This window comes from Mus caroli, chromosome 2 (assembly GCF_900094665.2).
Source record: "Mus caroli chromosome 2, CAROLI_EIJ_v1.1, whole genome shotgun sequence".
NCBI classification, from domain to species: domain Eukaryota; kingdom Metazoa; phylum Chordata; class Mammalia; order Rodentia; family Muridae; genus Mus; species Mus caroli.
This window is the reverse complement of record NC_034571.1, coordinates 144561068-144583302: the sequence shown is the minus strand read 5'-3', so window position 1 is coordinate 144583302 and position 22235 is coordinate 144561068. Positions and strand designations below refer to the sequence as shown.

At 49.8% G+C, this 22235-nt stretch overlaps 2 protein-coding genes across 4 annotated transcripts in view; both read right to left on the bottom strand.

Annotated features, from left to right (window-relative positions):
* The window catches only part of Hm13 (histocompatibility minor 13), a 35364-nt gene that overhangs the window by 6193 nt on the left and 6936 nt on the right, over nucleotides 1-22235 (bottom strand). For all 3 annotated transcript variants that reach the window (XM_021180993.2, XM_021181009.2, XM_021181001.2), the window contains exons 2-10: nucleotides 21368-21466; nucleotides 17900-17982; nucleotides 12771-12859; nucleotides 10088-10173; nucleotides 9883-10008; nucleotides 8955-9012; nucleotides 6899-6982; nucleotides 4228-4264; nucleotides 3175-3277 (exon numbers count right to left, since the gene is read on the bottom strand). In XM_021180993.2, the coding sequence (XP_021036652.1) occupies nucleotides 3175-3277; nucleotides 4228-4264; nucleotides 6899-6982; nucleotides 8955-9012; nucleotides 9883-10008; nucleotides 10088-10173; nucleotides 12771-12859; nucleotides 17900-17982; nucleotides 21368-21466 (765 nt within the window). The remainder of the gene's footprint in view (nucleotides 1-3174; nucleotides 3278-4227; nucleotides 4265-6898; nucleotides 6983-8954; nucleotides 9013-9882; nucleotides 10009-10087; nucleotides 10174-12770; nucleotides 12860-17899; nucleotides 17983-21367; nucleotides 21467-22235) is intronic.
* Nucleotides 10903-12632, bottom strand: LOC110308582 (malignant T-cell-amplified sequence 2). Its single transcript, XM_021181016.2, has one exon. The coding sequence runs from the start codon at nucleotides 11581-11583 to the stop codon at nucleotides 11038-11040; it is 546 nt and encodes a 181-aa protein (XP_021036675.1). The 5' UTR covers nucleotides 11584-12632; the 3' UTR covers nucleotides 10903-11037.

Below are 22235 nucleotides of genomic sequence, written 5' to 3'. Positions count from 1 at the left end.
GGCTCCTTGAAGGTTTTTTGAGGTCTATGACCCAAGCTGAGAAGCAGCTAGAGATCCTCTAAGTCCTAAGCAAACTCATGAGAAACAAGGCATGTGAAATGGTTTAAACTTTCAGGTCACAAAACTGGAAAAATGGGCAGGGGTCTAGCTCAGTGGTAGACTTCTCACATAACATCCAAGCAACGCTGGGGTCGATTCCCAGCACTGCCACAGGTGGGGTGGGTGGGGCAGCTAGAGAAAGAATAAAATATCCTGTAAGGAGAAAGAAGCTGGGCATTGTGGTGCACACTTGTAACTCTAGTGCTCAGGAGACCGAGGCAAGGGAATTACTGGGAGTCTGAGGCTAGCCCAGCTATGCAGGGAGAACTTGCCTCAAAACAAAACAAAAAACAGCCAACGAACCAACCAAATAGTCAAAACCAGGCTGGGTGTGGTGGTGCACATCTTTAACCAAGCCTTTGAGAAGCAGAGGCAGGCAGACCTCATGAATGATAGGGTACTCTCACACAGTGGGTTCTAGGCCAGCCAGGGAAACACAATGAGACCCTGCCTCAAACCACCACCAGTCAAACTCAACCAAACCCAACCAAATCACACAGGCCCCTATAAATAGGAGGGAAAATAACATGAATACAAGCAGGGATGGAAGGTCAAACTCTAACAGCAACTTTAATTCGTGGGGCCTTGAGGGATGGCTCAGCGGTGAAGAATGCACACTGCTCTTGTAGAAAACCCAAGGTTGGTTCTGTAGGCTCACAACTGCCTGTAACCCCAGCTCCAGGGAATCCGACATCCTTTGCTGACTACTGCAGGCAAATGTATACAACCCAACACTCTTTCACACAGTACAATAAATGGAGAACAAACAGATGAGCAAACTGACAATGTGGGGATGGGGACGGAAGGACCAGTCAGGAGTGACAGCCAGGGTCATGCTCTGTAGCCCATGCATGTTCTTGCCTAAGATGGTCTTGGGCAATGTGGAATGTAGGACTTTTGGGGGAGTATGTGTGGACTTTATTCTTTCCCAGTGGCCCTCTTACCAGAGAGCTGGTGGCCTCAGGCTCATGGGAAGGTTCCTTTAAGAAAGAGTAAGTTTGCTATTGTCAAAGGGATACAAGCCCTGCCTTCTTTTCTTTCTTCTTAAGGTACCCGGGAAACTCTTCAATGAGAGTGTGAAGGAGACAGATTGATGCACTACTCAGGGCAGTAAGGCAGGGGCCAGGGCTTGCTTTCTTTTCCTTTCTTTGGCTGTCTTGGAACTCAACTCTGTAGACCAGGCTGGCCTCAAACTTAGAAATCCACCTGCCTCTGCCTCCTGAGTGCTGGGATTAAAGGCGTGTGCCAGCACCGCCCAGCGGGGCCAGGGTGTTCTGAGGCAGCATCTTATATATGTAACCCAGGCTCACTGGAGTTAATTATGTAGCTGAGGCTGACTTTGAACTTCTGCGCCTCCTTTTTTACCTCCCAAATGCTGGGGTCATAGGCATGTACCACCATGCCTAGCTAGGAAGGTTTCCTAAAAGGCTAAGTGAACTGAAGGCCACACAGGGGATGTCTAGCTAGAGAAATGCTGGCACAGGGCCTGCTTATGTCTCGGAGAAGCAGACCCCTTTTATTAGGCTCTACCTACGTCCTGGATCCCTTCTTTCAGGGATATAGCCATCTAGATGAATCAAGACCAGGTGCCCAGGCCTGGGCATAGCCTGGCTAGCTGGATTTCCTGGCTAAGTCTGTCCTTCTAGGCCTCGGGGCCCTCCCTGTACCCGGCATGAGAGTAAGAATCTCTTCTCTCCAGGGTAGAAGGCAAGCCCGCCACCTGGTGGCCGCAGGGGGAATGTATACCGGCCTACTCCAGCGGAGGGTTGGGAGCGGTAGTACAGGCCTTGAAAAGGCCTCTAAGCTTGTTCCTGGATCTGGCACTTTGTAATCCTCTCACCAAGCACATGCCATGCTCCACGGGCACAGCAGAAGCTGAACCAAACAGAAGTGAATGAGTGAGAAGGCTCTGCGAACGCTTTGAGTTTCCCTGCTTACGAGCCACACCCTCAGAGCTTGGTGGAAGGTTTAAGGCCAGGCCCAGTGCTAAGGAATCTGCTCTTGTGATGACTGCAGAGGCAGATCCCGTGGGATGGAGCTTTGGGGAAGGGAGGAGTGAAGAGCAGCAATACGCAGCCTCCTCCTTATCCTCAGGGCAGGCACCTCAAAACTGTATAGCACGGCACGTTGTGAGAGCCGAGAGCCGACGTCTGTAATGGTACGCAGTGTGATGCACTGGATCAAGGAAGGCTTCATGTGGACAGTAAGCGTGATCTTGGTATTCAGAATGCATGGCATTTAAAACCGGAGTTTTCCATTCATTATTTTTGGGCTGTGGGCAACTGACCTCATAGAAGGCAAGGCTGTGCTGGGCATGGGGTATCTAGGTATAGTCTGTTCCATCCTTAAGCCACTCCCCTTTCTGCTTTCATTAACGACTAAGGACTAAGGAAATTGGAGCCTGGAGCTGCTGTGACCTGGCCTGCCTCACCGAGACGAGTCTGTGGATTCCCACTGGCACGTCCTCAGCCTCCAGCCCTCATGCTGTTCCTGCAGCCCGGGCCTGGTTTTTATACTGTCCCAGGCCGAGTCCCGGCTCTAGGACCCACTCGCTGGGTAGCACCTCCGCTCCGGCTTCCTCATGAGCTCTCTCAGGTTACAGAGCCTGGCAAGTGCACTGTGCCCGTCAGACAAGAGGGGAAGTAATCCCCCTGCTCAGCCCCTAATGGCTTCCTCTCTCCAGACCTCTAAGACCCCACGCTGTTCACTGTGGTGGCTCAGTCTCTGCCGCCTACCTTGGTGGGAGGAGACACCTGGGTCACCCAGTCCTGCTCTCTTGTTCACTTATGTTAGCCTGCCTGGGAAGCCATCATCTCTTCTCCAGTCTCTTCCCCCAAACCTAGAATGGCCATGTGACACACTGTCTGCTTAGGGGCCACATACAGGCAGAAACCAGGTAGAGAGCTCTGACAAGATGTCTGCTTTCCTGATGAAGACAGTGCTTGTGGCTGCACAAGTCAAAGACAATGACAACCGGGATTGTCTTTGCTGCCACCACCGCGGGGTGCTAACCTCTGGTCTCTAAGTTCTGCACTGTCAGGAAAGCGCTCTGGACCGCGAGGACGCGCTGCTCACCTGGGCGTGCTTGAAGATGTGCATGATGAAGATGGTGAGACCCAGGCCAAAGATGTAGGCGGCGAAGCTGGTGTAGAAGTAGGTGTGCGTGTTCTTCTTCAAGCTGCAGACAAGGCGGAAGGAAGAGGTTAGTCGAGTAACATCCTTTCTGCAAAGACTGAAGCTGCATATGTGTGTGGGGAGATTCTCTGCCAGGAGCCTGGACAGCTGTGCACCTTGGACTTCCCTGAGCTATGTCTCTTTAGATAAGTTACCCTTCTTCCATGCTCGGTTTATACCTTTGCAAAAAACCGGGAAAGCCATAGGCCATTTGTAAATACCAAATGTAAAAATCTAGAAATGGCTCTAAGAGTTTTTTTTGTTTGTTTTTCAAGCCAGGGTTTCTCTGTATAGCCTGGCAGGCTCTAAGAGTTTTAGCCAGCACAAAAATCTCTTGGGGGAAAAAAGGCGGCTCTAGGTTATCGCCACAGAATGTAAATTTGAGGCGAGGCTCAGGGAGTCTGCAAGGGCCTGAGTCAGGTCCTGTGCATGCCTGGCAAGTGTTCCTCTGAGCTCCAGGCCAGCCTTGTGCTTAGCTTCTGTGACAGTCTGAAAAGAGCCCAAGGAGGGAGACCTAAGGGAACAGCTAGACCTGAATGCAGTGGCTCAAGTCCAGCCTGACAAAGACGGGCTGCAGCCGGCTTTCCCTACCACTAAGGTCAGCCTGTGCTCAGCGCTCTGCCCGACTTGGCACAGCAGACCCGAGAGGGAACTCTTGTTTACCACCATGGATATGAGCTTGAGGCTTACAAGGTCAGACTGGCCGCCAAGGGCACAGAGCTACAAACACCAATCTCAGATAAAAGGATTTTTCCTTTTTTTTTTTTCTTTTTGGTCAGCAGCATTGGGGGTTTGCCGGGGTTGGGCTTCAAACTTCAGAATGCAGGTGGAATGAGAATCTGTCTGGCTATATGTGGGTGGAGGTACTTTCCCTGGGCTCCTGAAAGCTGGAGAATGCTAGGAGAACCCCAGGTCAGGTCAGGCCAGGCCAGGCCAGGCCCTCCCCTGGCTTACCTGATGTCAAAACGAAGCAGTAAGGCAATGAAGATCCCTGAAGGGAAAAGGGCACTGTTAGAAGGCCAGGTTGGGGTGGAGACATGCAGTGGGGTACCCACCCGACTGATGGATGGGCCTGGTTCCCCCCCACCTCAGCACTGTAGTATCACAATGGGTCTTCCACTGAGTGTCCCACTGACCAGGGACAGTGTAAGTCAAGTGAAGCCACAGCTCCTAGAGCCCAGCCAAGGGGACAGGACAGTGGGAGAATGACACCAGGTATGAGAGATTCCAACAGGATACCAAATCTACGCCTGTTCTAACTGAAAGACGGACTTCTTGTGTTGGAAAAGGTGGACTGTGGTGGGGCCTAGCCTGAAGAGGGCTTCTTTAAAGTGACACAGGCCAGGGAGAGTGGAAAATATGTTCTGAAGAATTAGTATGGCTGCACGTAGAGGAGGGAGACACGGCACAGAATGGTCACGCAGCAGGCCTGGGTGGGTCTATATTCCGAGTAAGGAACACGACATGCAGGGAGCATTCTGGGAGGAGAACCACCTAAACAGGTCCAGAAGGAGCCCTGTGGCTACTGCCAGGCAGGAGGTGGAGGGCTGGAGCTGGAAGCCATCACTGGGAAGTACCACAGGAGCCCAGGAATGCTAACTGTGTCTCTTAGCACCCGAGCCACACTTCAAAACCAAGGCCAGGTGCCCCAGCCTCCAGAGTCCCCGAGACACAGCTAGCCAGTCCAACCTCTGTGTGCGCACACACCACATCCTCCATGGACCTCCCTCCTCAGCGGCCTTTCAGGCTCACACAGGACAGAGACTGAGTCTCACTTAGCTGAGGGCAACCTCTCAAGAGCTGAAACGTTCTGTGTCCATCAAAAGCATCAACAACTAGCAAGCACGACCAGTAGATATTTTCACAATGCTGCCTTTGGAACCCAGGCCCACAATTGTACATGCCAGGCAAGGGCTCTCTCTACCACGGAACTAAGGGCCCCACCTCAAGTCATTAATTTAAAGAAGGAAACGAGTCGGAGAGGAGAGACGGGTGGAGAAAGCGGCCTAGAGTTGCCTTTTCTACAGTGTTTGGGGCTTAGCGCCCCCTGGTGACCGACACCTGTAACAGCTCTCCAACTGAAGCAGGGGCAGGGGCTTTGCTAACTGTATTAACTCCTGGCAGCTGAGGGGGTTTCAACACGCTGCTCTCAGGACTGAGTGACAGCTACAAGATTCAGAGACATGTATAGATCCTGGAGTGACTAATATGGAGAGGATGTATATACTCTAAAGCCCAGAGCCACACACACCAAGAAGACTGGGGAAGCTAGACACTGGGCGACTGTAAGGCAGTGCTTCTCAACTTATGGGTCACAATCCCTTTGGTGTCCAATAACCCTTTCATAGGGGTCACCTAAGACCATTGGAAAATACAGATATTTACAATCCATAACAGCAGCAACATTACAGTTATGAAAAATAGCAACGAAAATAGTATTAGGATTGGGGATCACCACAAGACGAGGAGCCGAAGTAACCGTTGGGAAGCCCGCTGTAAGGCATTGGTCTGGGGGTGGGATTCCATCATTTTCTTTAAAAACAGCTCTGGCCACCAAGCCAGGCATCAAGCTAGGATGAACACAGGACCACAGTCTGTTCTGCCCCTGGCCACTGCCGCTGCCGCTGCCGCCACTACCACCACCACCACCACCACTACCACCACCACCACCACCGTCTCTATCCACTGCCAGAAGGCCTAGAATTAATCTTTAAAAAAAAAAAAATTTCCATGTGCACTGTTGTTCTGCCTGCATGTGTGAGTGTGTGTGAGTGTGTGTGTGTGGTGGTGGTGGTGTCAGATCTTCTGGAACTGGAGTTTTGAACTGCTGCATGAGTGCTGAGAATCAAATCTGGGTCCTCTGGAAGAGCAGCAGCCAGTGCTCCTAACTATTGAGCCATCTCTCCTGTCCCAACCTTTTTTTCTTTAATGAGTCCCATGTTGACCAGTTAACCAGGCTAATTCAGAATTCTCTATGTCTGAGGTTACTAGGGTTAAAAGCATGTGCCCTCATTTTCTACGACAGGACTCAAATTTCTTCCGCGTTAGTTACCTGGGAAACAAGTCCCTGTTAACTTTGGTATTGTACAGTGTGGGGAGACCAGGGGGGTGAGGTGGGTGGGATATGTCAAACCCAATCTCTCAGACAAGTTGAACCATTTCTTTGAACCTGTTTCTTTAACCTGGAATACAGAAATTCCCTCTATCCCCTCTGCACAATCAGAAGGCCCTACTGCCGAGGACGGTAGGAATGTCTGTCCTACCTTAGAGGAACTAGGAGTTAGACAGATCCCTGACAGGTAGACAGGGAGAGCGGCCACAGATAAACACACACTTTCAGTTGCTTCATCCCTTGACCTGAGACAAAGGCCTGGCAGACCTTTTCTCCTACAAGCAGGGCTCCCTCTTCTGGCTGACCAGTCCAGGTTGGCCAGATTATGTTCAAGGCCATTCTTATGGGGAAGAGACATGCTGAACGCCACCAAACCACAAACATGCACTGAGGCCAAATCCTCATGACCTTGCCCATTCTCAATAACAAGGCCAGCTTCCCACTTTGAACTAAAACTCTGACATGCCAAGTATCTTCTCCAACCCCGCACCACAGTCCTCTCCCAGCAATTACCTGGAATGACAATGTCTCCAAGTCCCAGCATGGCAAAATTGTCTGCTTCAAGGCCCTTCTCCAGCAGATCCTGGGGGAACACCACTGCAGGGAGAGGCAGGGGCGAGACGGCAAGGATCAGAGGGAACTCTGGTCCTCAGGATGCCAGCCTCCAGCCCTGTGAAATATGACTCACACACATTTGTGTTTTGGGTGTACAGGGAGATGACAGGGTGCTGAGGGTGAAATGGCAGCTTTTACAGTAAGGAGGACTCCCCCACCCTTTCTTTCTAGGATCACCTAGCCAAAGGTTTCATTCATCCTTATTTTTCCTTCCGAGTTGCCAGGGGACCAAGCCAGGGCTGCCATGATTCTATAGACCACTAAGCATTTTTCAAGGTCACCTCACTCTCCTGAAACCATACCCCATAAGGTCCTTGCGCTTAAGTAGCTCAGGTGTTTCAGGGTCATCTAGGGCTGAGACTCCACGTTAAGCTGCGCTCTCCATCTACCTTGCTGGAGTGTGGTTGTTGTTTGTTTTTGAGACAGATCTAGCTAGGAAGCCCAGGCTGGCCTTGACTTTTCATTCCTCTCAAGCTAGCAGGATTGCATTCCTGCATGTTTGTGTCCCTGTGTGCAGCCAAAGGAACCCATGTTTTAATTTTTAAAAGATTATTTATTTCTTTTTATTTTATGTGCATTGGTGTTTTGCCTGCCTGCGTGTCTCAAGGTGCCAGATGCCCCTGGATTTGGAGCCTTAGACAGTTGTGAGCTGTCACGGAGGTGCTAAGAATTGAACCCCAGATCCTCTGGAAGACAGACAGTGCTTTTAAGCACTGAGCCATCTCTTCAGTCTGTTTATTATTATTATTTTTGGGGTGCTGGAGATGGAACCTAGGTCCCCCTGCATGGTTGGTGACCACTTCACTACTGGCTACACCTGCAGCTCCCTAACATGTGACCTGACCAATGAATCATAAGGGAAGCTTCCCCAGTGGACTTGCACCTAACATATGACCTGACCAATGAATCATAAGGGAAGCTTCCCCAGTGGACTTGGAGGTGGCGGGGTGAAGTGAGATGCACTCCTTCTTAAGCAAAGAGAAACAGAGTCCTCTCTGTGTCTCTGGCCATGTCTGCTTGAGAAGTCAATGCTAGAACTGTGGTTCTCCTCCGGGGACCATCAGAAGCTGAATAAGGACAGGTGAGAAACATGCTGGGAACAGTAGGCTGGGAGGACAGAATTAACCTGGGTTTCAGTGATCCTACTGAATTAACTCACCCTTGAGCTGATCTACCCAGGCTTCCTGTAACTGAGATAACAAAAATGTCTCCTTGTTTACTTAGGCCCTGTACTTTGGAAGCGGAAGCAGCAGGATGAGAGGCTCAAAGTCACCTTAGCCACGCTGTGAGTTAGCTCTAGGATTGCTTTGGCTACCCGAAACGCATCTCAACAAACACCCACAGAAACTCTCCTTCTTCAAAGACATTGGTACTTACAAGTTTTTCATTTTCTTTTGGGTGGGAATTGAAACAGGGTTTCTCTGTGCAGACCTGGCCAGCCTGATCTACAGAGTGAATTCTAGGAACTCTGTAGACCAGGCTGGATTTGAACTCAGAGATCCACTGGCCTCTGCCTCCCAAAATGTTGGGATTAAAGGCGTGTGACACTACACTCAGCTACAGTTGGATTTTTTAATACTGTTATGTAAACACAAGTTACTCTAAAAAACCAACAAGGTGCGGTGAGAGTTGGTAGACAAAGAGCACCTGGTAGTCAGGTAGCAAGGGAATCCCAGCGTGACGTAGTGAACGTGGAGGCACTGCAGGCCCTGTAATACTGGGTAATAAGCACCTCTCCTGGGTTTATTCCCGTTCCTATGTTTCATGCCACCTGATGTCATGACCAAGTGGCTCAAGGCCAGGGTCTATTAGGAAGCCTGAGTTCAAGAACAGAGACAGAGGAATCAATGAAGAGGAAAGAAAGAGAGTCCCTGACACCAATGATGTGATACCAGCGATGATGACCCAACTGGGTTGAGAGGAGGATGCCCGGATGTGGGAGGCGGTCACTTACATTTTATTGGTGCCTCAAAGGACTTGGCCACTGTCACCATCACGTTGGTGCCGAATACCTGGAAGGAGAAGACAGGAGTCTAAAGGGAAGTGGGTGGGTAAGAAAAGGTTGCCCCTAGGCTTCTAGATGCAGTATTGTTGGAGGTGCAAGAGAGTCGAACAAGGAACTAGGAGAGCTCAGAGCAGACCTGACATTGAGTTGAAGTGGTCCTTCATGTGGTTCTGGGCAAAAGAAAATGTAAATGAGAAAGACCCTAACTCGCCCAAGCCAGGCAGCCTGCTGGTCAGGCTTCCATCCCACTAAGACACAAAGATCCCACCAGGTGTTGGCAGCAGCATGAGCCTTTAATGGAGGCAGAGGCAGGCAGATCTCTTGAGTTCTAGGCCAGCATGGTCTACAGAGCAAATTCCAGGACAGCCAGGCTGTTACAGAGAGAAACCATGTCTTGAAACACTACCACCACTACTACCACTATCAAGAGAAGAGAGACAGACAAAGACCTTAGGCATCTTTCATTCAAAGACAAAAGGTCTTCTGCAGGAAAGGATATTCCAGTCAGGAAAGTCTCAGACCCTTTAGCAGTGCCTCAGAAGAGTAAGTGTGCAGCCAGAGCACAACTAACCTTTGTCCTTGCTGGGCATCCAGCAGCATCCACCAACTCCTGACCAAATGTCCCTGAGCCTCAACTCATTTACCCCAGAGACACAGGACGAAGAGTCCCCTGGAAAGGCCACCTGAAGGCATCTGAAGGCACTGGGTACTCTGGGTTCTTGGTAGATTTGGTCCTTTGGATTTACAGGTGGACCAAAAATAGATCTGCTCTGTGGTACAAACTTCCATCAGGTTGCCACTTGGACCATAGATTCAGGGAAGCCGGGAGGCGGAGGAGGACCCTCAGAGCTGGACATCATGTCCCTGCCTGACTCACCCAGAAGATGTCATAGATGAAAAGTCCTCCGAGCAGGATACAGCCAGTGCTCACGTTGTTCAGGTGCAGGAGCTCTACCCCATTAAGGGAGAAGGCCAGGCCAAACAGGTTGTTGGCAATCCAGTGCTGAAGAAAGGTGGGAGTGAGACCAGCTCGCTGTGTCCCATCCTGCCCAACCTCCCCTTCTGCACAGGCTCTGACTTACCTTCCTCAGAAGGTACCAGACACCAACGACGCTGCTTAGGCCCAGGCACACCAGGTCCTTAGTGTCAAACTCATAGTTGATGATCTCTGGGCAGAGAGGCCAGGTAAGTTCACTCCCCAGAGTGAGGCTGCCCCCCCCCCCCCCCCCCCNCCCCAACCTGTCAGCGCCTGAAGGAGGGCATCATCAGACAGGCCCATGGGCTCAGCCTTGGCTTTAGTTAGACTGGCAGGGGTATTAGGGTGGGGAAGGCTCACTGGAGCCACGCCCAACTTGTCTTAATTTTCTGGAGCGGGAACATAAACCAGGATAAAATGCATGATGTTGGAGATATAAGCCCTGCCACCTGAAGCTAGGTGACCCTGGGAAGGCAGGGCCCTCTTAAGAGTTTGTTTCCCTATCTGTATAAGGTCAACACCACCTTCCTCATGAGGGTGAGGAGTAAGGCTGCTCTTACAATGCCCTCAGCACAGTGCCTGGAACACAGTCGGTTCCCAAGTAATGGTACTCTTACCAAGCTCAGAATTTTAGGAAATCAAGGGGCTTGCTGGTAACGTTCCATAAGCAGAGGGAAGAGGAAAGAGACAGATGTAGAAAAGAGGCAAGAGGGAATCTCGAAGGCTGCTCTTACAGGAGCACCTTGGTAGAGACCCTGATGTCAGATCCACTCTGGATTCTTCCGAATTTCCTAATAAGGAAGCCCAGAGAGGTGGTGGGGACCGCCCCAGGCCAGAGTGCGGCCACTTTTTGTCAGACTCCAAAGTGCAGCAAGCTGCTTGTTCCCCAATATCTGCTCTCTTGTGGTTACAACACCCCGATTTTGTTTTTAAAAGGTATTTGTTGAATTTATTCAGCATAACCATAGAGGTATTGTCTTCATGATGTCACATACAGACACACACAGAGATACAACACAATATTTATATTTAGCTCAGGTGTATTGTGTCTAAGGCTCACTTATATGTCTTCATGTGCCACAGCCCGTCATTTAGATAATGGATATTCTCAATGCCGATTCCCTTGTTGATTTTCTCAATGTCTGCTGCAGCCATCTTCATGACTCCGACACACAGGGCATGCTCTTTCCCCTCTGCCATGACCGCCACGATGGTATCTACTGCAGCAGTGTAGAGCTTCGCTCCAGGAGACGTTAAACCTGGGCACATGATATTTGCACCACTGAGCACAAATTTGATGGCTCCTTTGTCGACCTGCTGGTGTGGCAGGATAAACGGGTATTTGTGAAGCAGTCTTAGCGTTGGATAAAAAGGTCCTTTTCTCTGCCTGAAAAACAGTAATTCTCCGTTGACTGTAAGGATTTCCATGTGTTCATGGCATCTCACTATTTTGACGGGATCTTTCTTAGGCATGATTTGATTAAGCCACGGCTCGATACCTGGAAACTGCTCAGTCAGTTGGCTCTTAATACCCTTAATAACGGAAGTTTTCAGTTGGATGCAGTTGGACACACTTTCCTTCTCGTCAAATTTCTTGAACATGATCTTGGTGAAGGGGCACCGACAGGTATGAGAGCTGAGGCGAGGCGTGGATCGCCGACCGTCCGAGTCGCGGTCTACAGGAAGGATGGCACCGGCATCTGAGCCGGCCGTTGTCGCTAACCGGAAGACGGTCTGACGGACTATACTTTACGGCAGTGCAAAATCCAATGACTTCCGCTCCACTGACCCCCACGTTTGCGTTGATCCTCACGTGATGACCCCACTGGTTCTTCTTCCGACTTCCGGCTCTTCTCCCGACTTCCGGCTCTTCTCCGGACTTCCTGTTGCAAGAAAGGGTGGGGTCCGAACCGGAAAATGCGTCAGAGCATCCGAGTTGAGGGATGGACAGCTACTTCGTGTTCCGACTGGACATGCGCCAAGCTGCGGCAGGCTCTCGCGCGGCACGCGGCTCTCGCGGCACTGTCCAGCTCCCCCGGGAGCTAACGCGCCAATAGGAATGTTCCTGTCTTGTCTTCCGGCTGCTTCCGGCGTGGTTGCTATCCCAGACATCCCCGGAGGTCCCCCTGTATTCTAATGCTTGGGAATCCTGAACGGCTTTATGGACGTTAAAAAAAAAACAAAAAACCCCAAAAAACCAAAAACAGGCGTAGCCTTAAAAAAAATCCAATTATTTATTCGGCAAAGATGTACTTGACGCAGAGATGAATCACATCAACATTTTGGGGGACAAGGCAGAATGTGCTTGGCAACGAGGAGAGACTAGAATACATCCCACAGGCTATTCATTTCATGTGTATGAATTAGCGTCCACTTAGTCCAAGGCATCGTTACTCTTGTCACCTTGTGTGCATCCGCATGATGCCGTTCGTATCTTCATAGTTATCTCTTTCAAAGCTTACGTGAAACAATCAAGAGATAGGCACGCTAAGAGCTGTCTGGTACAGCTTTTACTGGGGGCTTATATGAGCCAGGCACTGTGCTGATTGCTTCCCACTTACTGTTTACTTCATTTTACAGATGGGGTAACAAACCTCCAACAAAAACAGCCCATGCTCAGAAACAACGGGATCATTCAGATTCCCATTGCTAGGTAGTGGCCACGCTGGGGTACGAACCAGGGCCATACAAATTCGGTTTCGTCTTTAGTGCTCGTTCCTTTGGAAAACCCAGTAATGGAGAAAGACAAGAGGGGGAGACACACCCCAGGGGACATGGGCAGCACTGACCTTCTTTGTTTTCCCCAGAGCCCTGTGTGAAGAGCAGCTGATACTGGCGGTTTGGGAAGTTGGCTGGAAAAAACTTATTCATGAAGGGGCTGAAAAGAAAGACAAAGCAGGTCGGCAAACGGAGCCCTATAGATGAGCCCAGTTCTAAGAGACCCCACTAACACCTACTTGTGGCCGTTTACCTGCAGATGCCTTTTTAAGTGCCTTAGTAGGCACACTGTTCCCACTCTATAGATCTGGAGCCTATCAGAGGATGACTTGACCGGGGTCACACAGGCAGCCAGGATCTGAACTCAGATCCAAATTCAGGTTTCTGAACTCCTGGTGATTTGTTTCGTTTATTGGCAAAGTGGACATAAAACTTGGTATGAAAAATTTGGGGGACAGTCAGAATTTCCTAGTCTGGTCCATACGCCTCCTGCATCTGCCTACAGTGTTAAGAAATGTACTCCCAGACTCTATCAATCTCATGATGCTGATCAGACAACACGACTGGGCTTTTACAAATGTAGTGGAGATCTATGAGGCAGGTGAGCCACAGCCATAGGGGAGGAACGTCCTCATTTTTATGCCTGCTGTGAAGTCTCTGTTGCTCAGGACAAGCTTAACTTTAAAAACAGTTTTACCCAGCAAGCTCCAGATCCTGGCCAGGCAGGGAACAGAGATGGTCTTTCCCAGATTATGTTAGAGCAAGACCAGCAAGCCAAGGCCTCTTGGTTGTGGGTGTGAGAGTATTGTAGTCCTGTGGGGGTTACATTAGTGATGGTCTCTCTAGGCTCTCGGTTCCTTACCTATGTGTGAGGGTAACAACCCTTTTGCCTGTCTCAAAGAAGTTTGTGAAGATGAAATAAAGCAGGAAAGATTTCCAGGTCAGTGCTGGCCTGTAGCAGGGATGTTTAAGAACTATGAACATATGTCATAGAAGGCATCCCAGGATGGCTTCCCAACCAAGAAGTGAACCAAGGTAGGTCTGGAAACATCTAGGTCACAATGGACAAGGATGGATAAGAGAGTTCTGGTTCTTTGTTTTTAATTTCTGGTGGCTTGGAGAATATGAATTTAAGAGCCACCTCTGGGCCTGATCCTTTGCAGACTGTGTGAAGTGGTTGATAATGAATACCAGAGGCAGAGAAGAGACAGGTACAGGGCATAGAGTGAGTACCCACGGAAGGCAGACTCAGCCAGGACAGCCAAGGCTGGGGGCTCAGTCTGCTGAATGTGAGGAAGGGTGAAGGCATGGCACATGTGCAGACACAGGCAGAGGCAGAGGCAGAGCAGAGCAGAGCGGTGTGAGGAGCTGGAGCACTCACCCTACCTAGCCTCTTCAGAATTCGGTGTTTTGTTTTAACCAGCAGAATAGACTGGCGACATGATTCCTAGGTTCAAGTCCCATCTCTGCCACTTCTCAGAGGTATGATCTTGGCAAAGTTACAACTGCTCCACGCAACTCTTTCTGTATCTGAGTTATTAGATACCTTATTACAACCAGCACATTGTAATACCTCTCTCGGAGGATTACTGTTTGTGCTAAGAGTCTCAGTCTACAGCTCAGACCTGCCTCAAATTTGCAACAATCCTTCTGCTTCTGTCTCCCAAGTGCTGGGATTCCAGGACTCACACACCAAGTCTGAATCTCTCAGGGATCATGAAGAGGATTAAGCTGATACTTGGTATCTTGTGAGTTCACCTGTGGCTTCCACTTCAAGTGTCTGCACTGGTTTCTGTATGTGGGCCACATCACCGAGCTACACACACATTTAGGCCTTACTCATTTTGAAATAAGAGTTTCACTCAGTTGCTCAGGCTGGCCTCCAGCCTTTGATCCTCGTGTCTTAATCCCTCTAAACAGTTGGGATGAAGGCAAGCACTGAGGAAAAGGGTCTGCTGTAAGATACAACACAGAAGAGGGCTAGTGTGATGTAACTGGTGTGAATCTGTGACCTGGAGGGCAGGGCCCTGTCTCATCGATGCCCCAGGCCAGGCAGTTTGCTGGCCAGCTCTGAATGTACGTTTAGTGTGGGCAGTGTTTTTATGACTCTCCATCACTCATAAGAGACGTAAAGTTCCTCGTCTCCTTCTGGTGCCTTTCCCTCTGGCGTAGACAGCGAGGGTTAACGGGCCTGGTGATGTGCTCTCCTGAGGTAGATGACTCGGGCTCTCTCGCTGTGGACCACTTGAGTAGGGCAAAAGCTCAGCCACAGGTGATAAAAACAGGCCACGACTGCTCTGGCAGGGTGTGCAGAGTCTGACTGGGTTGGAGTTTTGTTAACTGAATTAGGTGAAGGAAAGATGTCTCCTACCTGCCTGCAATGCTGTGAGCTGTGGTCTGGTCTGAGGCAGGCAGTGGGGTGGCAACAGAGGTGGAGGGATTTGGGTGTGGTCTGGGCCACCAGGGCTGGGATGTGACTCTTACAGTCTTTAGAGGGCATTTTTGAGATGTGTGGAGAGGTGAGTCTGTTTTCTCCAAATTCTCTCTTCCCCTTAACTTTGGCCACAAAGTAATAAAGAATTCTAGCACTGTGGTCAGACAGCCCTGGGATCAAAGGCCTCTGCTTTTCTCAGCTGTGAATCCTGGGAGCCATAATAATTCTTTTGACCCTCAGCTTCCTTGTCTCATCCCCTCAGACCTTATGGCTCAACTCCAGAGGTCTGACTTGTGGCTATAAACAGCTCGTGGAAACTCTTAAACACTGTAGTTTTCTTTACCAAAAGACTTGAGAAAACACACCTCCAGTGAATAAGAGTCAGTTTAATTTTTGGATCAACACTCTAAAAAGAAAAAAAAGGTTAAATTCCTTCCCCCCTTGTAATAAAATTCCTTGGCTTTACATCTTTCTCATGATTCCTCATGCTTCAGCCTCTCAGGTCCCCGACTGCCACCGCAGATTATTAGTGTTCTGAATTTTATTAAGAAAACGACTCATGGCTGGGGATGTGGGTCAGCGCTAGACCACACGACTAGCTTATGTGTGTATATGTGGCCCTGGGTTCAATTCCTAACACCAAAAGAAAAAACAAAACTTAGGACTGGGCTGTAGCTAGGTAGAGGAAACTGCCTAAGAATGTACAAAACTCAAAGTTTAACACCCAGCACGGGAAAACAACAACCAAACCAGCTTCTACCTCACAAATGTTACCACGTAGCCCTTACTGTTGTTACACTGTCTCATATAACTAAGGGGCCCTAAGGGGCCATGACCTGGCTGTGCAGCTGAGGGGAACTCTGAGCTCCTGCTCTCCCTGTCTCTGCATCCCAAGTACTAGGATCAAAGGCTGAGCCAACACACTCAGCTTGCCCGTGCCTTCCCTGTTTTCTTTCTTTTTTTGGAGACAGGGTCTTACAGTACAGCCCTGCTGGTGATCTGCCTGCCTCTGCCTCCTGAGTGCTGGGGTTAGAGGTGTGTAGTGCTGCCTGAGTGCTGGGGTTAGAGGTGTGTAGTGCTGCCTGGGTCCCTACGTAGTTAACTGTTCATTTTTGTTTGTGGTGCTAGGATCAAACCCAGGGCCTTACCCTTACCAGGCTTTACCATTAAGCTCTCTCCTCCTAGGAGACCGCTGGCTTTATTTTGTGTTGATAATAGCTATCACTAACATTTCTAAGTTGGTTAGAGGGTAGAGAGACAATTGGTTATTCTGAGACATGTGGACCACAACAGTTTGTGGGCAGTTGGATGCAGGGCTGCTGGCTACCGTGAAATAATCAGTTCTCAAGCATATGCCGTTCCTGGTGCTTTCAGAGCATGCTCTCCCTGATCGGGGAAGCTAGGCTATGGGAGGGACTGGGAGACCTCTTGTAGACACTGGATGGCTCTGGCCAGACTTGGAGGAGTCCTCATCAGCATGGAAAGAAGGAAACCCAGAGTTTCAGAGTGATGACTCCTATCCTTGCCTCAGGTCCTCATGAGTGCTGGACCTGCTATTCTTGCTTGCCAGGTCCAAGTCATCCTCTGAGAAGGGCTACAATACTTTCAATGCAGCTAGAGTTAAGATTTTGCAGGTCAAGATGGTGCTAGATTTACTCCAAAGCCCATAGCTAAAGTCCCAGCGGAGACAGCAGCCCATCTGACACTTCCTGCTTGTTTGAAGACTTTGTGTATACTGTTTACGGCAGGCCGGGTGGGGGCCGGGGGGACACACGATGACGACGGGCTGATATTCAGAGGCCAAGGCTACCACTCTGCCTGTCTCCATCCTGCCAGCTTGCCTGAGGACTAAACCTCACTGTTCCTTGGTGCAGATTCTGCTCTGTGTAGCTCCGATCCTCTACTGTACAGAGGTCACCAAGCTCCTGACCGGCACCTCTCTCCTTACACCTCTCCCAGGCTTCCTGCCTCTCAAACCTGAGAGGTCAAGTTGTGTTCCTTTCTTCGGACAACTTTTCCTAGCCATTCCTCAGTCTATCTGTGGACTACTGCAAACAGGCAGACAGAAATGGGCTGAGCGATCTTACTGAATGTCTCAAACACACTAACTTCAGCTTCCCTGACTAACCCAGGATTAACACCCAGAGCCAGCCAGTCAAGGGTGTTTAACAAGCTGACACAGGTGATCACAGCAGTCCTAACAAAGGTGACAGTTGTACTTACTGACTGAGAGACATTTTCTACGTGAAGGGCATCAGTTTGCTTGTTTGTTTTTTAAAAAACAAAACACAACCTTAAGGAGACTGAAGTCAAAGAGGTTAACTTGGAGTGTAGAGGTTGGATTTAAGGGAAGGCATTCCTAACCCTCTGCTGGTAGGTGCCTGTCCCATGAGGAGCCAAGCCTAGTGCTTCAAGTGGTCCTGATGAGACACACATCAGCACTGTGGTGACTCTCTGACACTTCTGCCTAGGTTTTTCGAAGACTGGGTCTTAATATGGTAGCTCAGGAACTTGCCTCAGCCTCTTGAGTACTAAGAGCCACCATACATAACCTTGTACATCCTTTAAGGAGTTTGTGGCCCTGAGAAGTTTTGGGTTTCATCCTAGGTCACGCATAGTGCTGACGTGAGGGGAAGATTCCCTTGGATTTTACAGCCAGGATTTAAACCTGGCTCTGAATGACACAAAAGATCATGTTCCCATCCAAGACCCTGTACTGGCTCCTGAGAAAGCAGCTTCAAAGGCTGTCGAGAGATGCCTTCTGACCTGATGGTGTGTGACAGGGCCAGGATCCCCAGCACGAAGAAATACATGGACAGCAAGAGGTTGATGTACTCCTGGGAGAATATCTGAGGAGGAAAAACAAAAAGAAGCAAGTCAGGGTTGCCAAAGCCCGAGGAAGACCCTGGAGGCCGGACTCATTCTCCCCGCTCTGCAGTTAGGGGTAGTCAGGAAGAATCTCAGGCTCCAGGTCTTCCAGTTTCATAGCTATGGGGAAGGGCAGCCCCTCAGGTCCCACCCAGATGGACTCTACCGGAAAAGGTGTCTAGATGCTTACACATGTGATTTCACACTTACTACGTGTGCCTCGTGTCTCAGGTGGCAGAGGAATGGGGAGGAGTCTGAAATCAAGCCCAGGAGCAGCGTCAGAACCATGCTTCCTGCTCAAAAATCCGGGAGCCCCTTCAGAGCAGCCCCCAGGCCCTCCAGCATGCTAGTTTCAAAATAACCACACACTGTGTGCTCCGCTCTTCCTATCAACTCTCTGGTGATGCCTTCCCATGCCTCCGATGGCAGCAGAGTCAGGGCACCAGGCCTTGACAGCCATTTCCTCATCTTATTAATGGTACGTGAAACAGAAATAGTCTGTCACAATGCTCCGAAGCGAGCTGTTACATTCTTTCTGGAACTTGGGAAGGCTGCACTGAATTGATTTATGCCCGCTGCAGCCTCTGCTACACTGGTCACCATGTTCTCTTAAACGGGAGGCAGGGATGTGCTTTCCTTGGGGGGGGGGGGGGGGGGGGGGGGGGGGGTTGGGTCCACACCCTTGAGCAAAACTCAGGTATCTGCTGAATGTGAGTCTGGTCATGTCACTTCCCCACTCCAAGCCTCACCACTGTTTCCCTTTGTTTGCATGCTGTTCCCACGAGTGGGAAGACCTGATAGGCCCCTGCCCCCACAGAGGCTGTCAATCACTCTGCCCTGCATCACACATGGCAGGGCAGCCTCATTCCCCTTCCTAGGCATCCTGGCAGTGTGCTCTTGAGCTGCTAAGCCAGCTTTCTTTTCCCCTTACCAAAGCCACCCCAACTCTGCTTTCATCAGCAATCGGCACTGAGAGGCATCACTCGGGAACTGACTGACCCCTGCCCAGCAATTTGACTGCGTTTCCTGACTGTCTACTGTGTGAAGAGCACTGTGCCAGATACCAGCCACACAATGAGGAATAAGGCAACCTCAGAGTTTACATGCCAGAGAGAAAGAATCTCCAACAGTGCTGGGGGCCAAGGGGGTGCCAGGTTCTGCAACACCATGGCAGAGTGCCCAGGGAGAAGCAGAATCCAGCCTGTGGACTGGATACTCTGAGGGCAGAGGAGACACGGAGAGGGAGGCGGGCAGTCAGTCAAGCGTGGGGTATTCTGAAACCAGTAATGAGTATTCATGATTTAAGATTGAAGAGCAATCAGTCGATGCAAGGGCTACTGAGATGGCTCAGTGAGCAAAGGTGCCTACTGCCAAGCCTGACCTGAGACCCCTGAGACCCACACAGTAGAAGGAAAGAGCCACCTCCTGCCAAGTGGTCTTCAGACCTCAGGACATCTGCCATAGCATATATGACCCCCCAAATAAATTCAGTGTTAAGAAGCTTAAAAAAACAAAACAAACAAACAAACAAAAAGCCCAAACCAGTGGGGCTGGCGAGTTGACTCCGTGATTAGGAACAGTTGTTCTTGTGAAGGACCAGGGTTCGATTCCCAACACCCACACAGAGGCTCATTACCTCCTCAGGAACCAGGCATGCATGTGGTATACAGATAGACATGCAGGCAAACACATAATAAAGAGTACATGAAACAAGCATTAAATTTCAGGTTTTTACGTGACTCACAGACTAGTGAAACACTGGTGGCAGCCAGTAGGAAGGTACAACAGTGCCACCTTCTTGGAGGGCAGTGTGATGTGATCTGGGGTGAGGGTGCAGCTCAGTGGTACAAAAATGTGCTTGGCATGCACAAAGCCTTGGCTCTCAGCAGCCCCACGGCTGGCACCAGTACCACCACTACAAAGGAATTTGGCACTGTCTGTCCGACTGCAAATGGGGTCCCTGTTTGACTTGGAATCTTACTGCATATACTTGAGGAAGACATATTTGTGCACTGAAGTATTTTGTGCTACAGTGTGGAATGAACATACTCATATTCATGAATCAATTGCTAGCAACACTGCTGTGATAACCCAACACTGGGCCCAGGGCCCCTGAGGGCACATGAGACAACCAGGCACTGCTGACTGTGTTGGTTCAGGCAACCGACTAACCCAGAGAGCCTTCCAACCCCTCAAATATTTAATGCAATCTGGGTCTATCATTACAGATTCTCAAGAAACTACAGAAGAGGGTCTAGCTTGTTAGTACCTTAGGTTGAAGAACACAGGTGACAGAAACATGTTGTTACTGTGTTAATAATGGAGTCCAGGGCCTTGCACATGCCAGCGCAGCATTCTATGACTAAGCTACACTCCCAGCCTTGAAAAAAGATCAATCATTTAAAGAACTTTGCAGGGGGCTGGAGAGATGGCTCAGCGGTTAAGAGTACTGACTGCTCTTCCAGCAACCACATGGTGGCTCACAACCTTATGGTTGTGAATCCATGTAATGGAATCTGATGCCCTCTGCTGGTATGTCTGAAAAGAGTAACAGTGTACTCATATATAAATGAATAAATCTTTTAAAAAATTTTTAAAAACTTTGCAATTGCAAATTTAAGCTCTTTTTGACTAATTTTCAACAAAAAGAACAAGTTTGTGAGATACTAGTAAAAATACCAAGAGTTTAATGCTCTGCTTCTGATGCCAAGGCACGATTACCGGAAGCCTAAAGGGAGCTATAGCACATGGTGACAATGACCACCCTGTTGTGGGACCTGCTTCTCTCTCAACAGACTCTTCTGTGTAACGAATGTTAAGTGTCCAGTGTCCATTACTGTCACACTCAGAGAGCACCAAGTAGACACGGAGTAGAACAGGTTTACGGAGCATTTAGCTACGTGAGAAAACCGCTCAGGACGTTTTCAATGGGCAGTGAATGCTACAGATTGGCCACACTGTGTGGCCACAGCTACAGAGAGAGCATGGGAGGACCATGGAAGACACAGCTCTGAGGGGAACTGGGCGTGGACCTGGAAGCTGGTTTTGGATGGGGTTTCTCCCTTTTCACTTTCCTGTGTTTGCCAAGTTTGACTTTGAGCCTGTTTAAATTTTATTGGGAAAATAAACCTCAATTTAAAAAATAAGGTGACTAGTGTGGCAGAGGTATGTCTGCAACAAACGTTCCACTCCAGCCCAGCCCAGCACAGCACTTCAAGGAAACAGCAGTGGTACAAGAGCACAAAGCCCTGGGAGATGAAGGGCTGCTGGTGGGAGAGGGAAACAACAGCAGCTTTCTGTCTGCACGACTCTTCTCGCTGCTGTTCCCTATGACCATGCAGAAAACACAGGTAGCAGAGAACTTACTTTGAAAAAGAGGTAGAGCCCCAGGAGTGTGCAGCTGGCAATGATGGGGAAGCGGGCGGCGTCTCGGCTGGTGATGGTTTCTGGCATGTCCGAAGAGCTCTGGAGAGAAGACAAGAGAAGGAAGGTGCAGCTGAGGCACATGGCTGCCTGCTGCTGGGACATGAGGCCTGACAGTCATCCTTCTCCATGCTGGTCCACTCTGGTATCTTGTGTGTGTGTGTGTGTGTGTATGGGGGGGGGGTCCCACACTCCCCGTCTTGAAACTAATACCAATCCCTCTACCACAGGGGATGCCAAGATATAGTTGGCAAAAATTTGGTATGGGTAAGGAGCTAACAAAAGATAAAATATTTACATACACACAAAAGAACTGAATGTGAGGAACAGCACCCCAGTGCTATAAATATGGGAAATAAACGAAAATGGAGTAACAGCATCAGCTGCATGGAGAGGAAGACTGTGAATCTGAGAAGCACAAGACTGCAAAGTGACCCAGCAGCAGCTGGGCAGCGAGCCTGTGAAATTACCACCAGGAAAGGAGGCTTACAGGACAGATGTGCACAAACCTGCACAGCCTTGGGATGGCTACTTGGTGGGATGCATAAGGGAAGTTTTCCCAAGCCCAATGACACAGGGAGCACTTGCCTATGGGATGCATGTGTGTACCCCTTTAATATAGACAGACAGGGCCTGCCTCACTTGAACCCACAGTACTTCGATTTGGATAGTCCCGCTAGACGGGTGGTTTGAGGAGTCCCGTCTCTGTCTCCTTAAGTGCTGGGATTACACGTGGCCTGCCACATGCCCTAGTGGTGAGATCTGAACCCTGGTCCTCACTCTCGTGGGAAAATTGCATTATTCACTTCCT